Below are 17,469 nucleotides of genomic sequence, written 5' to 3'. Positions count from 1 at the left end.
ATAATTCAGGATGTGCTGAATAAGATACTTACAACATAATTGTAAGCAAGAGACTAACATGTTACCATATTAATAAATGACATTCCTATGATAAAAGGGCCACAATACCAATCTTACTGATGACTATTTTTCTTTTTGTATTAAGATTATTATGTTTAAAGTAAATAAATAATTACCAAATTATTTTTTTAAAAGGAGCATCTATACTTATTGACCCAGTGCTATAGACTGAATGCCGTGCCCCCCACCAATTCACGTGTTAAAACTTAATCCCCAATGTGATGGCATTAGGAGGTGGAGCATTTGAGGAGTGATTAGGTCATGAGGGTGGAGCCCTCAGAAATGGAATTAGTGCCCTTATAAAAAAGACCCCAGAGAGCTCCCTCCACCCTTCCACCCTGTGAAGACACAGCGAGAAGACGGCTGGCTGGGAGTCAGGAAGTGAGCTCTCACCAAATACCAGTTATGCTGGTGCCTTGATCCTGGATTTCCAAAGCTCCAGAACTGTTAGAAATAAACGTTTACTGTTTAAGCCATCCAGTCTGTGGTATTTTTGTTATAGTAGCCCTAATGGATTAAGATGCCTAGCAACCTAGCCTAAGGGATTAATCAAAGATAGAAATAATCTTTTATGTATAAGGTCATTTATTCCCAAATGTAAAACAACCTTGTTATCCAAAAGCAGAGGTTTTATTAAATAACTCATGGTTTAAATTTTTTATATCTATTTAAGTAGAAAAATATGCATAATACAAAGAATGCAAATTCATATATACAACATAACCTAATTTTATAACAAATATGTATAAATAAAAGTTTGGAGGGAAATAGATTATAGTCTTTTTTAATAGTAGTTACTTTTAGAAGCTGATATTAATTTTATTTTTATACCTTTCTCTGTTTTCCAATTCTTTATGTGGGTGAACTTCATTTATAATTAGAAAAAGTTATTTTAATCAACAGTCCGTTCAGCTACTACATAAGCTTCTGTACTGCATAGTTCATACACTACTGGTAAGAGAGAATGATATAAATAGATAACTATTGTTTGTCCATGATTTTTCCTAGGCGAGAGGAAGGGAAAAGTAGGAATAGAACTATAATCTTCAGCAACAAAGAAAAAAAGTCCCCAGCTTCAATGTTGCTCTGGCAGCAGGATTTCTGTCATTTTGTTTTATAAGAGAATGAAATATGAAAACTTGCACCCAGGATACTGCCCCAGACAGGGACAGTTAGACCCTGGTGCAGCCCCACCTGTCCACCTTACTTCCACCAGTGCTGCTCCGGCGAAAGGGCTGACAGTCCACGGCCTCCATCATTTCTCAGAAATTTAGGTGCCTGCTGTGGCAACCTCCTGTCATGTGGGAGCCACTTGCTACAGGAACCACACCATCTTCGCAGGTGCTAATAATCAGTTTGTTAGGGCTGTGACTCCAGTTCCAAAGATTTTTGAATGCTTTTTTCTACTGAATCCAGTGCCTGTTTTGCTGAATGTGAAGTTTTTCAGAGACACATTATAGCAGAAATGCCTACATGCTGTTGTGTTGAGTCTTTGAATTGCATTATGCCAATCTTAATTTCTTTTGCTATAATGATTTGCTTTAAACAAACAATTTTTTACAAGGACAAATGGAAAATATTTCACCCTTCACATTAATGGAACAAAGTTTCTATTCGTGTTCTTGAGTACAGAGCCATGTTCTAAGATGATGGCAAGACTATATGTACAATATGTGCTGCCAAAAATAAGGAAACCATTTAGCTGCAGAACCGAATTCTTTTTAGACCTCTAATTACCCTCTTGCCTAATCTGCAATCCACAGATGCACCAGAACTGGACCAATGAGCAAGTGGCTGCATCTCTGTAAGCAGGTTTCTAAAGGGCATCAGGAAGGTCCCTCTGCCCAAAATGTCTGCATCAAAGGCTTTAAAATTCCCAAGAAGAAATCCACACTGTGAATCCTTTCCCTGTGTTTTCTATAAAAGTGTAGGGAAATATCTGTTACCTAGACTCATTGGAAAATGAAATATTGTGATAATTTCCAAGTTAACAGTGTTTAACCAATTACAACCCAATTTTAATTATATTGTTTCATGTACAGTATTTATTTTTATTTTTTAATTTTAATTTATTTTAAATTCATAAAACAGACTTTATTTATTTTTAGAGAGAAGGAAAGGGAGGGAGAAAGAGAGAGAACAACATCAATGTGTGGTTGCCTCCCACACGCCCCCTACTGGGAACCTGGCCTGCAACCCACGTGTGTGCCCTGACTGGGAATCGAACCAGAGACTCCTTGGTTCACAGGCCAGCACTCAATCCACTGAGCCACACCAGCCAGAGCCGGTGTGTTTTTGCTTGTTTATTTGTTTGTTTGTTTGTTTTTAAAGGTACCAGTAACCTGCCATCCCAGACTTACCGTTATGAACATTTATCAGTTATTATTATTTTACATTTATGTGTGTAGGAATCTCAGTGTTGCTGCTGTGGAGCATGGGGGTGGGGAACAAGGCGGTGAAAGTCCCACATGCTGCTGCACAGTTTGGCTGATGTGGCCTCAGCAGAACACTGCTCTTTGCACACACTACCCTGGTACCAGTTTTCTTTCTCAGGCCATTAATTTCCTTGTTTACTCTTTTCTCTGCAGCTTGCTGACCCCCCCATTCCTGCTCCAAACCTCCATACCACTTTCTTCCTTCATCCCTCCACTCAGCAACTATTTTTTAAAAGCTTACCATATACCAGGAAGTAAGCATATTTCTCTCCTGCTCTATAAAAGATGCATTGTTGGTTTTTGTTTTTTTTTTTCTGAGTTTCAAGATATTGTCCCTTAGGGACCCAGGTCGTAGTATATCTTGAGCAGGGGGACTCAGTAAGGAAATTTACTTTTACCATTTTTCTGGGCATTGTAGCTAAGTATCCTGTTGGTGAGACTCAGTGAAGAGATTGACCTGAAGTGGTAAAAGGCAATGACCCATGACCAATTCAGCATTTTTTGTAGTCCTGTTTTGGCAAAGGCTCTGCTTATCCAGAAATCATCACAGCAAGTAGTCACCACACAGGATGAGGGGCTTCCTGCATTGTACTAACCTCCTCTTGGTACTGTTTTAAAAATTAGCTTTAATAAAAGTAGTGATGATACCAGGATGGTATACTTTGCAGGTTGTTCTTTACAGATTTGTCCATTTGGTGTTATTATGATATCAAAGTATTCACTGTAAATTAAACTTTGTGTTCAGGCCCTGAGATGAGGAGGAGCTGTCCATTCGGAAAGTGGCTAAGGGCTGCTCACAATCAAATTTCAATGGCTCAAGAGCCAAACCACATGAGAAGACTTGGGCATGTTGCATTCTGGTTTTAATTCATTTGGGGAATGTTCTAATGAAGGTTACGAAACCTACTGATTCAATCTAACATCTGGTTAGAAGTGAATCTAACATTCTACTTGCGAAAGTCTTCATATTTCTGATAAGCTACAGAGGAATCAGACACACACCTTTGGCAATATTGTTGGCATAAACAGAAATTTTTCAAGTTTCTGCTTAGGACAACAATTGCTAATAACAGAAGGGCAGCTAATGTATTTACCATACACCACCAGGGTGTGGGTGGACACCATGAGGTATTTCTCCTCGTTCACTTCATTTGTTTAATAATGGTCACACTCTAAAGATGGGCAATGTTGTTTCTTTTTGCCAACGCAGATGTGGCTTTACAAAAACATGGGTGGATCTCTGATGGACAAAAATTAAGGGTGAAAATAGATATCATATTTTAGGGGAACAGTGATCCTAAGGAGATTTGGGTTAATTAATTAAACTTCTACTTTAAAAATCTTGGTTAATAAATGCTACACACTTCCCAAATTGACTGTTCAGGTGGAGGGACTGACCAAAAAGGAAAAAGGACTCACAGACATGGACAACAGTGTGGTGATTGCAGGAGGAAGGGAGTATATGGGGGCTAAATGGTAATGGAAATATACAATAAAAAATTAAAATTAAAAATTTATTTTTCAGTAAACTAGTTAGGTAACTAATTTAAAAAATATATAGATAATGTATTAAAATTAGGTCTTTTCAGCCATGATTTTTATTTTTAATATAATGAAACCTAATATTAAACATTTAACCTCAAAAGAAATGTTCTAGATTTTCAACATAGAGAAAACAGCACAGTTATCATAAAAATGTGTTTTTCCTTCAACTACATGAATCTCGAGTGATACAATTTATACTGAAAGAATCGTGGTTCTGTTTAATGCATACACACTTTCTCTGATTTTTCTAGAGATATAATAATGTTGTAAGTATTTTACACCTGGTAGAGCAAAGTCACTAACCAAACAGAAGAGACCCCTGCTCTGTCTCTGGAATGCATCCTGGGGTGTGCCGGCAGAGCCTGTGCTCAGCTACACCAACTACAATTAAAGTAGCCACATGCTTAACATGGGGGCTGCAGTCAACATTCAATTTTTGTACTTAACTCGTTTACTGTACGAGATTAAAATCACATTAAATCATCCAGGCTGGTGTGGCTAAGTTGGTTGGAGCATCATCTTGTACCAGGAGTGTCCAACCTGGGGCAGGCCACATGTGGTCTGGGATGGCTATGAATGTGGTCCAACACAAAATCATAAATTTACTTAGAACATTATGAGATTTTGTTTTTGTTTTTGTTAGTGCTTATGTATTTAATGTGTGGACCAAGACAACTCTTCTTTCTCCAGTGTGGCCCAGAGACACCAAAAGTTTGGACACCCCTGCAACCAAAAGGTTGCTAGTTCGACTCACGGTCAGGACACATACCTAGGTTTGGGGTTGGATCCCCAGTCAGGGTGTGTACGGGAGGCAACGGATCTATGTTTCTCTCTCTTTCTCCCTTCTCCTCTTTCAAAATCAATGAACATGTCTTCGAATGAGAAGTTTTAAAAATTACATGAACTCACTTCTTTGAGCCATAGACATTAATAGCAGTATCATTTACTACTTTGGAGAAGCAATGGAACATTGTAATAAAAGTATATGCTTTGGCGCTGAAAATATCTATTACTATTCAATTTACTAACCTAAGTATTATTGATCTTTTAAAAATGGATAGCCTAAAGTTCAAATTGTTTTTCCCATGTCAAATATCTCCTTTTAGAAGGTTTTAAGTAGTTTTTGCTGCATGTAAGTTTTAGATACAATCATGTATACATGAATAAAAACATTTTTAATGTGTCTTTTGCTTAAAACCCTAAAAGGAAAATCTCTTGAAACACTGCCTTCTAAGATCAGCCTCAGAGAAGACATGGGTTAGTGTTTGGATTGACATGGACTTAATTTGGGTTAAAATATTCCTCTAAAGTATCAAATCAATTTTTAGAATCAGTTCTAAGTGGCCACTAAGATGATCAAGGCTATCTCAAGTGGTTTCTTTTTGACTTTCCCCAGCTACCCAAGAGCAATTCGTGAAACATGTTTTTGCACGTCAGGAGGTAACAATGAAGAAAGCCTCACTGAGAAGCCTTAAAATAACTTTTTAATTAATTTGAGTTTTCATTTGGAAATAACCAAGAGTTTCAGACCATATCTCATGGGAGCTGGCTGGGGGGTACTCCACCTCACAGCTTGGAGTGATAAAATATCTGGCTCTGTGTCAATAGATGCAGGAAGTTTCTTCCTGGTTCTTTTCAACATGGCTATTGTGATGTGAAAAAGAAATTAAGTTCTTTGGGAGTAAAATGCCAACTATCTTTCCCAATCTTGCTGGGTATTCCAACCTACATGAAATATCCTGCCAAAATATACAAATTATTGGGATATGATCAAATGATATCAGTGAGTCACATGTAAGACAAAGCATGATAACAAAGAGGCTGGGAGATAAATGCTTCCTAGGAAACCATTCACAACAAGATTGAGGATTGCTCTGGAAGAGAATCCCTGTGATTAGATTTAAGAGAGACCATGCCAAAGGGACCTTAAGGAATAGCACAAATCAATACTTGGAACAAGGCCAACTGGTCCATTATTTAGGAAAAATCTATAACCTAATCAATATAGAACCTTACTATATAAATATAAAACAGAGCAAAATCAAATCCACATTGTTTAGAGTTTCATTATTACAAAATCAAACCACTTATATAACTAAAAGGGGGGATATTTATCTGCTCTCTGGATAGGGGAGGGTTTTCTAAAATACACTGCAATCAAAGATATGACAATGAAAAAGACAATTTGATTAAATGAATTTCAAGGTGACTATTTAAAAAATTCTCATAGCAAAGTTGATAACAAGTGTGAGAATGTTTCTAGATGATATTACAAAGGGTCACTGTTCTTTAATCTACTCCTTTAAACTGTTCAATAAAAACACCAGGAGATGCCCAATAAACAAGAGCTGAGACAAAGGTCATTAAATGAAAACTGCAAATGGCTGATAAACAAGTGAAGAAAGTACTGCTTTATCAGCAAGCAGAGAACCACAATTAAAAACATTTCACACTGTTACATTATCCAGGATTTGGTGATGTAAATATATAATGTTACTAACCAGGGTCCTATAGCAAAATAACTCTGATACATTGCTGGCAATATGGTAAATTGGTATAACTTTTCTGGAAGGAAATTTGACCACACATGTTAGGAAGTTTAAAAAATGTTCAATATCTAAACTGTTAATTCCTATTCTAAGAATCTATTTTAAGGAAATGATCAGAAATGTGAGCAAAGACTTATAAATGTTCATCCTCAGATCACTTACAATTAAAAAACTATTAGAAATAACTTACATGTCTACAAAGTAGAAACTGATTGAGTATGTAAAAGCATGTTTAGATCATGCTTTCTAAATCATCTAGACCAATTAATTGGTGTACCACCAATTGGTGTACCGCCAATTAATTGGTGTACTGCCAATTAATATGCTATGTCATACCCTGGCTAGTGTGGCTCAGTGGATGGAGCACTGGTCTGTGAACCAAAAAGTCACTGGTTCGATTCCCAGTCAGGGCACCTGGGTTGCCTGGGTTGTGGGCCAGGTCTCCAGGTGGGGGCATTCAAGAGGCAACCAGTTGATATATCTCTCACACACTGATGTTTCTCTCCCACTCTTTCTCCCTTTCTTCCCTTCTCTCTAAAAAGTCAATAAATAAAATCTGTAAAAAATATGCTATGTCATATTTTGACTAAGTGAAATAAAATTATATATATATAATCATGATTTTAATTTTATAATGAAAATATGCATAGAAATAAAAAATATTTCAAAGTTTTAATAGTAGGCCATAAAAGGTTTTATACTAGTCATTTAGCAGGGTTATAGGTAATTTTGTTAACATTTCTTTTTCATTTTATACATTCTAAATCTTTAAATATTAGATAATTAAGAAAAAATTAAAACTCAAAAAAAAACAGAAATAAAGAAGGAAAGGAAGAGGAAGACACAAAAAAGAACAACAAAAAGAGAGAAAGAAGGAAGACAAGGAAGGAAGGAAGGGAGGGAGGGAGGGGGGAGGGAGGAAAACTAAAAAAGGGAATATAAAAAATATGTCATGTCTTGGGAATGTACCTGCAATTTCCTTTTTTAATATTATTATTTGAAATAAAACACTTTTCTGGGCAATCATAGTAATCTGATAATCATAATTTGATAGTTTTTCTAGTATGCATACTTTTCTGCTGATTCAAACCACAGAAACATTCACCTTAGCAAGATTACTTCTCAGTCAGCTCTATTTTATTGAAACCCATTTTCTGTCACTAAAAAGAGTTCAGCTTATTTATTATTATTATTATTATTCCTGTGGGGTACGTACTACCTTTCTTCCCACAATGCTGCATGATCAGCGGAATAGTCTGTGGACTATTTAATTAGACATAAAAAGATATCTATCTGTATACATCATTCACACATTGAACAGAACAGCTTTGCAACCATGGATAGTCTTTGCAGGTTCACTTGACTACAGGATATTTCTGTGGCTGAAAAGTTCAGTTCCTAGTATTAAAGCTAGGACCAAATTCCACTCTTCTCATCAAAGTGCCTCCTCTACTTACTCAGTGACACGACATCCTTTGCTTTGTAATTGGGCATGTGATTTAAAATGCAAACAACTGTGTGATGGTTATAATACTGGCTTACATTTACAACTGGTAGCACATAGCTGCTGGGATGCTCCCTGAGCACAGATTTTGAAAGAAGGGAAAGGGAAGAACAAGGGGCTGAGTTTCTGAAGTAAGAGAGAAAAAGGTGACTAGATGGGGGAAAATGCCTGGCACGTAAAATGTATCAACATTTACAGCACTAAGCAGGGGCTGTGCACCTGAATAAGACAAACCAAGGCCTTACCATTTTGAAGAGGGTTGGTTCTTTTAAGTAGGAAGCAATAGAGAAAAGATTTGAACAGTAGCAATGTAAGTGCAGCATGTGCCAATTTGCTCTTGAAACATGTTATAGTAAAGAAACAATCCACAGGACAGAAGATAATAAGCATTATTTCAAAATATCTGGAATACTGAAGTTCTAGAGTAACTATATTAAATATCGGACTTTTAGAACTTTAAACAAATTAGAGATGCTTTTGTCTTATACTTCTACCTCTGTTTTCTGAGAAAGAAACTAATTCCTAAAATGATAAGTTACTTTACCTAACACCCAACACCCCATTCATAGCTAATCAGCTGATCCAGTCTCAGTTCCAAATAATAGGACTCTTTCCTTAAGTAAAAATACAATGCAAATATAAAAATACAATGCAAATTAAAAAACATTCTTGAAAATAACCTGGTACATACCACTGTGTTTACTTGATCATAGGTACTTTGAATTTTTCCATTTACTTTGTTTATACCTGACAAAAACAAGAGAAAAATGATATTATTTTCACTTTTTGCTTCTAAATCAATTCTTATGTAATCTTTATGAAAACAACTAGAAGTCCTGTTGTCTCTAACTTAAGCATATTATGTTACTTACTATTATTTTAAACACTGATTCCAGTAAAGATTTTGAGTGAAGGGATAAGAGGAAGAAAGCCTGGGACCCCCTAACGCCTCAGTGAGAACTGGTTCAGTTTTCCATCTGAACATGTGCACATGTTATTTGGTTTTTGACTAAGTTGGTATTCATAGGTCAGGGATTGATTTAAAATACTACAGTGATCAACCAACTGTTATCATGGGGGCATCAAGTATTAGTATCATTTAAAAAAACACTCATAAAAAAGAGTCTGAAATATCAATACTCAACAAATTCTATTTACTTTTGTCAAGTACTGGAAGTTGGAAATTACCTTGTCTCACATTACACAGTTAATACACAATTTAAAATTTGATCATTAGGGACCAAAGAAAAACATTCCAGAAAGTTTAAGACAGTTCCAGGTACTTACTTCCAATAATAGTCTTGTGATTGAAAATTTTACTCCAAATTCCGCCCTCTACATTGTCTTTCACTCCGAATTCATAAACTGTGTCAGGCTTCAGATTTTCTACAATTGTTTCAGTGGCTGGACAGAGTTGAAAAATCCATTTCTTTTCCTTATCCTTTTCTCTATAGCGAATTGTATAAAACCTGTTGAAAACCCAAAGTAGGATGCTTTAAAATCATAGAAAGTAGCCCTGGCTGGCATAGCTCAGTGGATTGAGCGCGGGCTGGGAACCAAAGTGTCGCAGGTTTGATTCCCAGTCAGGGTACATGCCTGGGTTGCAGGACATAACCCCCAGCAACCGCACATTGATGTTTCTCTCTCTCTCTCTATCTCCCTCCCTTCCCTCTCTAAAAATAAATAAATAAATAAATAAATAAATAAAAATAATCACAGAAAGATTCAGAATGTATTTTTAAGTTTCTTAATATATCACAGAGTCTCATCTACTCCAAAGATTGGATTCTATATTAGCTTCTGTTTAAATTTTAAAAATTTTTGTAGAGAACATTAAAAAATACCTTATATATGTTTAATTTTTAATTTCTAATTGCAAATTAGAGGATTGTGCAGCAGCACAGTTATGGTCTGACAGAATTCAGATTTCTCAGTTCTACTATTGCTACTTTGCAAAATTAAAGTTGGAAAATGGTGGGTGTTCATTTTTCTCCCAGTTATGCATACAGAAGAACATAGGCATAATTTTATGAATACTTAATGTTTGAGTTTCATAATTGTATGGCTTCAAGACTTTCATGCCAAGAAAATTGCATGAGAAGTAATATCATTCAATTTTTAAGAGAGAAAACTGAAACTCTAAGATGCAACCAGGACTACATTTTGAGGGTGAAATTTTCTTACCATTATAAAAAAAGAATCAAGACCAACAGCCAAGGTAAGGGTACAATTAGAAAAGTCAAACAATGTAAATTCAAAATCACTGTTATATATTTGCTGATAGCTTCAAAATATTTCACACATATATAGAGAACAATAATCCCCACCGCTATTTTTTGTACCTTTATCACACACTAGGTTGTGCATATGTTTTCTCATTTAATTTTCACAAAAACATCTTAAGTGGTAGGGATTATTACTTCCATTTTTCAAGTGTGAAATGGAACTTTGAAAAGATCACTTAGCTTGCCCATGTCACCCAGCTAATGACTTTTCTCTGTGACAACGACAGAACCAGAACACAAAGAAAGACTCCACTGGCTCTGCTCCCAACAGCCTCCGTAGGTGGGGCAGCAGACCAGCAAAGGAGGCATCATCACAGTTGTGTGCAGTAATGGGAATGAATGAACGAGAGCTAAGTGTGTCAACACAGAGAGATTTTACAAACAAAATATTGAATGAAAATAGCAAATTATAAAATGATACAGTGCCGTGCCATTTATGTAAATATCAAAATGCACAAACACAAAATATGTTGCCATATATTATTCCTGGCATTGTAAGGAAACAAAAGATTATGATAGTGCATTGGCTCCCAATGAGCAGGTAGGGAGAGAAATGGGATTAATGGTAAAAGGAGCAGATAATTAAACTTTTTATTTTTAAGTAAGCATTTTAAGAAAATGGAATAAAATAACAGCTGTCATGTATGGTAATGGAAACATAGATGTTTGTCATATTATTTTAGATTCTTCCTTACACGTTAAATTTTCCCTCAAAAATTTAGTGCCTCTCCTTGACTCCTAAACCCAGAAATATTAAATGGACTAAAATTCAGGTCAATTGCATTTATGCAAAGCTTTTAAAAAATACCACTTATTTATTCATGCTTAAAACATTTGTAGATGAAAAAGGAGTTCTATGAAAAGTAACCTGACAGGGTGACAGATCATAAATTCCTAACCAGGCAGATCACAGTGGGCAGTCACACACCAATCATATTACTTTCTAGTAAAAGCTTTATTTTTGCTTTAAGCAAGCCCTGTCCATTTGTTCTGTCATTTAGATTAAAACACCTTTGAAATAAGCCATAACAACACTCAAGAGAGCACATAATATTGTCCACTATTCTGTAATCCAATCCCCACCTTGATTTCTCCAACCTCTATGTAATCTTTCTTATGTTTGTCCCCTCAATTCCAAACGCATAAGAGAAACTGCAAAAGTGTCATTCTTGGGAGCAATTGAGATCTTGCTTCCCATAATGGGCATCAGTTTTGGTTCAAATAAAATCATAAAAATCGTCTATAGGTGTGCATGTTCCTCACATCAACATGTTTATCGTGCACCCGCTTAGTGCCAGGCACAAATTCTTGGTGATGCAAAAACAATAACCCAGATTCTCTGGAAACAAGGGCCAGGACTGGCTATATAATTGGTGTGCATTGCAAAATGAAAACATGCAGCCTCTAATGAAAAAAATGATTAAGAATGTCAAGACAGTGACAATGGAGCCTTAAAAAGAGCATGAGGACTTACAAGGGGGGCACTCCGTGCACCTACACAGGTTGCCTGCCCATGCGTTCAGCAGAGGGTTTACAGTAAAATAAGTACAGAGAACAAGAGATGTGTTTGTACATTCAACCTACATTTTTACTGGTCACACACTACTGAACTGCTTGAGACTATTCATTAACTTACTTCTTTCTAGTAAAAGCTGCTCTCCAGACTCCAGTCCCCCATTTCAAAGCAATGCAAAACAGAATGAAAGAAGGTGGTTGTTCCAGCCAAAATACCAACTGCTACTAAAAGGAAACATGATAGAATACTAATATTCTGTGTTCTCAAGTCAAAACATCAACAGTGATTTATAAAACACATTTTTTGACAAGTTTGATGCTTGGGATTTTTGTTGATTTTTTTTTCTCTGCCTGGCTTATGACAGGACTTTGAAGAAATACAGAGAAGTTAAAATCAGAACAGATGGATGGCTACCATTATAAATCTCTAGTTTGGATACATTTCTGAAATCCTGAATTGCTTGCATGATTCAGGGGGGCCAGTGCTATCATCAGAGAAGACCTCTGGAGGGTCTGCTTGTAGCCATTTGGATTTTAAGAACACATCTCATTTCCTAATTAGTCAAAAACTGTTGAAGACAGTGTTTGGTTCATCTGGCATTATTCTGTGTTTTGAGCTCCCAGATTGTCTCAATACTGACAACAGTTGTTATTAGAGCTTAAAGAAATTCATACATAGCTCCTCAAAATGTAGTAGAGAGGGCAGATAGTGGTTTGGATATTTGTCAGCTGAAAATTCATAGCATTACCTTGGGAGAGTCTCTTTGCTCACTTACACACAGATATTTTTTTCTTCACTGAAAAAGAAAGGGGAATGGACTTCTGGACAAGATGGAGGCATAGGTAGATACACTTTGCCTCTTTGCACAACCAAAAGAAGGAAAAATAACAAATTTAAAAACAAAAAATAACCAGAACTGCCAGAAAATGGAACCGTATTGAAGTCCAACAACCAAGGAGTTAAAGAAGAAACATTCACCCAGACAGGTAGGAGGGGTGGAGATGGGCAGCCGGGGCAGAGAGGACTCAAGGCAAAGCAGCTACTGGAGGATCAGCAGTTCCACATTTGCTTGAGGATAAACTGGAACAACTGGGGTGCAAGACAGGCTGTGCAACCCAGGGTTCAAGCATGGGAAAATAAAGCCTTAAAATGTGTGGCTGTAAAAAACCTGTGGGGGTGACGGTGGCAGGAGAAACTCCCAGTCTTATAGGAGAGTTAGTTGGAGAGACCCACAGGGTTCTAGAATGTACACAAGCCCACCCACCTAGGAATCAGCACCAGAAGGGCCCAATTTGCTTGTGGGTAGTGGAGGAAGTGACTGAAAGCTGGCCAAAAGCCAAGCAAGCATCATTGTTTCTTCTTGGACCCATCCCCCATATACAGATACATGGGTTGCCCCACCTGGCAAATACCTAAGGTCCACCCCTTACAATGTAACAGGCACGGCAAGAGAAAAAAAAATATGGCCCAAACAAAAGAACAGATCAAAACTTCAAAAATAGAAGTGATGAAGAGATAGCTAACCTATCAGATGTAGAGTTCAAAACACTGGTAATCAGAATGCTCACAGAAATGGTTGAGTATGGTCTCAAAATAGAGGAAAAAGTAAAGGCCATGCTGAGTGAAATAAAGGAAAATATACTAGGAACCAACAGTGAGGGGAAGGAAACCAGGATTCAAGTCACCAGTTTGGACCAGAAGAAAGAAATAAACATTCAACATCAGAATAAAGAAACAAGAATGAAGAAAAGTAAGGAGAGGCTTAGGAACCTCTGGGACAACTTTAAATACTCCCACATCGGAATCATAGAGGTGCCAGGAGAAGAAGAGGAAGAGCAGGAAATTGAAAACTTGTTTGAAAACATAATGAAGGAGAACTTCCCCAATCTGGCAAAGGAAATAGACTTCCAAGAAGTCCAGGAAGCTCAGAGAGTCCCAAAGAAGTTGACCCAAGGAAGCACACACTAAAGCACAACATCATTACATTACCCAAGATGAAAGAGAATCTTAAAAGCAGCAAGAGAAAAGGACACAGTTACCTACAAAGGAGTTCCTATAATATTATCAGCTGATTCCTCAAAAGAAGCTTTACAGTCAAGAAGAGGCTAGAAAGAAGTATTTGAAGTCATGAAGGGCAAGGACCTCCAACTAAGATTACTCTATCCAGCAAAGCTATCATTTAGAATGGAAGGACAGATAAAGTGCTTCCTAGATAAGGTCAAGTTAAAGGAGTTCATCATCACCAAGCTCTTATTATATGAAATGTCAAAGGGACTTATCTAAGGAAAAGAAGATGATCAAAAATATGAACAGTAAAATGACAGTAAACTCACAACTATCAACAACTGAACCTAAAACAAACAAAAACAGACTAAGCAAACAACTACAACAGGAACAGAATCACAGAAATGGAGATTACATGGAGGGTTATCAGTGGGGAGGGAAAGGGGAAAGAATGAGTGAAAAGGCACAAGGAATAAGAAGCATAAATGGTAGGTATAAAATAGGGGGAGGTTAAGAATAGTATAGGAAGTGAAGAAGCCAAAGAACTTAGATGTACAACCCATAGACATGAACTAAGGGTGGGGCAGGTGGGGGGAATGCCGGTGGGAGGGATATACAGGGCAGAGGGGAATAAAGGGGGGGGAGGGACAATTGTAATAGCATCATCAATATAATATACTAAAAAAAGAATGAAAGGGGAATGCACTAGATGATCTTTGACATTATTTCTGTTTCTAAATATGTATTCTAGCTACACAGCAGACACTTTATTCTAATAAAATACAAAGGCAAAACACAGGGTAGAAACAGAGGTAGAAAATCCATAAACTAAATTTGTGATGTAACTTGCAGTGAATTATACTAAATGGGGAAATTGAAGAATGTCAAAGTTAATTCTTTCACAAGCTAGCTGGGTTTGGTGCACATGGTTAGCCCTCTATGGGCTTTCCATACTTTTTTCAGCAATGTTTTCATTTCTATGTAGTTAACTACTATTATATTTCCTAAAACATCTACTCCACACACGTTTTGCTCTCTTCACACCAAAGTACACTTCCTGTTACCCCCCTTTATCAATGTTGTTTCCTGCCTTAATGAGACTGTGATTACTGATACACATTCTGTCCTCACCCCCTTCCTCTCAAAGTGTCTCTCTCCCTTCACTCTGTCCTTGCCCTTCTCTGATTCCAGGGTTTTCCCTTCTGAAAAATACACAGCTTGGTAATTTTATTCCATCTGCTTTCCAACCATTCTCTTGATTTCTTCAGGGACCTTTCTTTGAGTCTAAATGATGTTTAAATATTTTCCATTCTATCAAAACAATAATAAAACTGATGCTCACTTTTTATCCCTGTTGTTATCTTTTAGCACAAAATTTCTTGAAAGTAACCTATTTTCTCACACTTTCTTACCACTCATAATGTCTAATCCTCTTTGCAAAGTGGTGCCTGGCTTGCTTATATAGTAAAACCTTAGGATTAAATTAATGACTTAATCCTCCATGAATTTCATAACTACCTTAAAATGTACTCATCTTTCTCAAACCTGTTCTTGTTCCTCTTGATTTTAGGTTCCCTCTCCCCTCATGTTTAATCAATTTTCCAGTCTCTTCTCTATTCCTAAGTAGCTTTAAGGGCCTAGTTTAGGTCCCAATTATCTTTGAACTCTTGCAGTGATTTTCAAACTGGTCAACCATTTCCCAAATTTCTCTTCGTTATTACCTACTGCTGGCTCACTCAAGCACAATAGAATAAAAAAGTTTCTAGTAATTTTAGTGATATCTGAAATGGAATAGTTTGAAGTGGTAATTATAACATAACATATATGTTGTGAATAATTACAACATAAGGCAAATAATATAAAAAACATCAAGACTAGTAGAAAACACAGTAAGTACTTATTGAGTGCTCACTATATGCCAGACGCTATGTTAACATAGTCACATTTTATAGTGTCAACTCATTAAATCTGACAACTCTATGAGATATTACTCTTATTACCTCCATTTTACAGATGAGAAGACCAAGGCTTAAAGCATTTGAATAACCTGTCCAAGGCTAATAATAGAGCAGAATTTAACTTAGGTTAGTTAATCCAACCAGAATGTATACTCTTGACATTCATGCCATTCTTGTTCCTAACATTTCATTTGCTTATTAGTTTATACCTTTGTTGACCTACTATTATAAACCATGATGTTAGGTTCTTTGTGAGATGAAAGATGAAAGGGACAGCATACATAATTTCAAAAATGAGCTCACAGTATAGTGAGGAAGGCAAATGTTTGCATGAATATAATTAAAGAGGGTGGGGTGAAAAGCACATAGTACTGAGGGTGGCTGCATATGGCACCTTGTAGCCTGAACTTGTAAACTGGACAGCCTGTATTTTAAGTCCCATCCTAGTGGAGTGACTTAAAGCACAACATCCTAACCAGGTCTAAAAAAAGCAAACTAGGCGAGATTCAAACCTCATGTCAGAAGCTTGACTCAAATATTCCTTGGGACAGATCCTTAGAGAGATTCAATGCTTTCTTTCACTAGGCAGTGGGGAGCTGGTAGAGATCTTCAACAGGGGAATGAAGTTGAGCATCAATGAAGGAAGCTAGATTTATCAGCTGTAGCCCAGATATACAATAAAAAAGCAATGACTTGTAGAAGAATCAGAATAAAGGGGGGAAAACAAACAGATCAAAATTATATTTCTATGAAAGAATTGATGACATTAGACTGCTTATGGAATATAGGTGCCAAGGAAAGTGTAAATCAAAATCAAAACTGAATTTTCATACTTAAGAGGGAAGTTAAAGTGATAGCAAAAGGTGTTCTTTCATTATAGTACAAAATATAAATTTAGTTTGAGTTTGAGATGCTGACCACCTTTACCTGGTTAACCTAATAAAATTATCCCATGGGAATCCAAAAATATGGTCTCAGAATTTTGGAAATGAGTCAAGGTCTGAGGTTTAGCATTGGAAATCATCTACATGTTTGCCATTACCACTGATCTGTGTAGAAGGGCCACATCGACAATTCCTGGGAACTTTTAGAAATGCAGGCTCCCGGGCTCTTCTTCAGGACTATGGAATCAGCATCTGCATTTTAACAAGGTCTCCCAAATGATTTACAGGCACATTAAAGTTTGAGAAGTACTGTTCTATGTGGAGGTGACAGTTAAAGACAGGACATAGATGAGGTAAGGAGGACACATGGATGAGAGATCCAAGGAGAGAATGAGAACTCTATTCCATGTTTGGGAGGCAGAACAAGTAAGCAACAAAGGAGAGGAAGGGAAGAGGAAAATTTAAATAAAATGTAAAAGAAAGAAAGAGTTCAAGAATTGATAAATGGCCAACAATTCCATAGAGAGGTTAAAAAGGATTAGAACTGAGAAAATTCTACTGGATTTAGCAATTAATTGATCACGCATGATCACAAAGAGAAGTTTCAGTGAGTAGCAGAGAGGGATGAAAGCCAGTGAAATGGAATCAAGACTGGTACAGAAATTAGCAATAAATACTTTGGGAATTAAAACAGGAGATTAAAAAGTAGCTTGGAAGATGCAGCAGGAT

The 17,469-nt window shown here is 36.7% G+C and overlaps 1 protein-coding gene across 8 annotated transcripts in view; it reads right to left on the bottom strand.

Moving 5' to 3' along the window:
* Nucleotides 1-17,469, bottom strand: part of LOC123826727 (ABI family member 3 binding protein) — a 243,861-nt gene that overhangs the window by 133,053 nt on the left and 93,339 nt on the right. For all 8 annotated transcript variants that reach the window (XM_045850740.1, XM_045850741.1, XM_045850747.1 and 5 more), the window contains exons 5-6: nucleotides 9,381-9,562; nucleotides 8,785-8,840 (exon numbers count right to left, since the gene is read on the bottom strand). In XM_045850740.1, coding sequence (XP_045706696.1) covers nucleotides 8,785-8,840; nucleotides 9,381-9,562 — 238 coding nt within the window. The remainder of the gene's footprint in view (nucleotides 1-8,784; nucleotides 8,841-9,380; nucleotides 9,563-17,469) is intronic.

Source organism: Phyllostomus hastatus, unplaced genomic scaffold (assembly GCF_019186645.2).
Source record: "Phyllostomus hastatus isolate PE091 unplaced genomic scaffold, TTU_PhHast_1.1 phas_contig_86, whole genome shotgun sequence".
Taxonomy (NCBI): domain Eukaryota; kingdom Metazoa; phylum Chordata; class Mammalia; order Chiroptera; family Phyllostomidae; genus Phyllostomus; species Phyllostomus hastatus.
The sequence above is the reverse complement of the archived record's forward strand: the minus strand, read 5'-3'. Positions and strand labels throughout refer to the sequence as shown.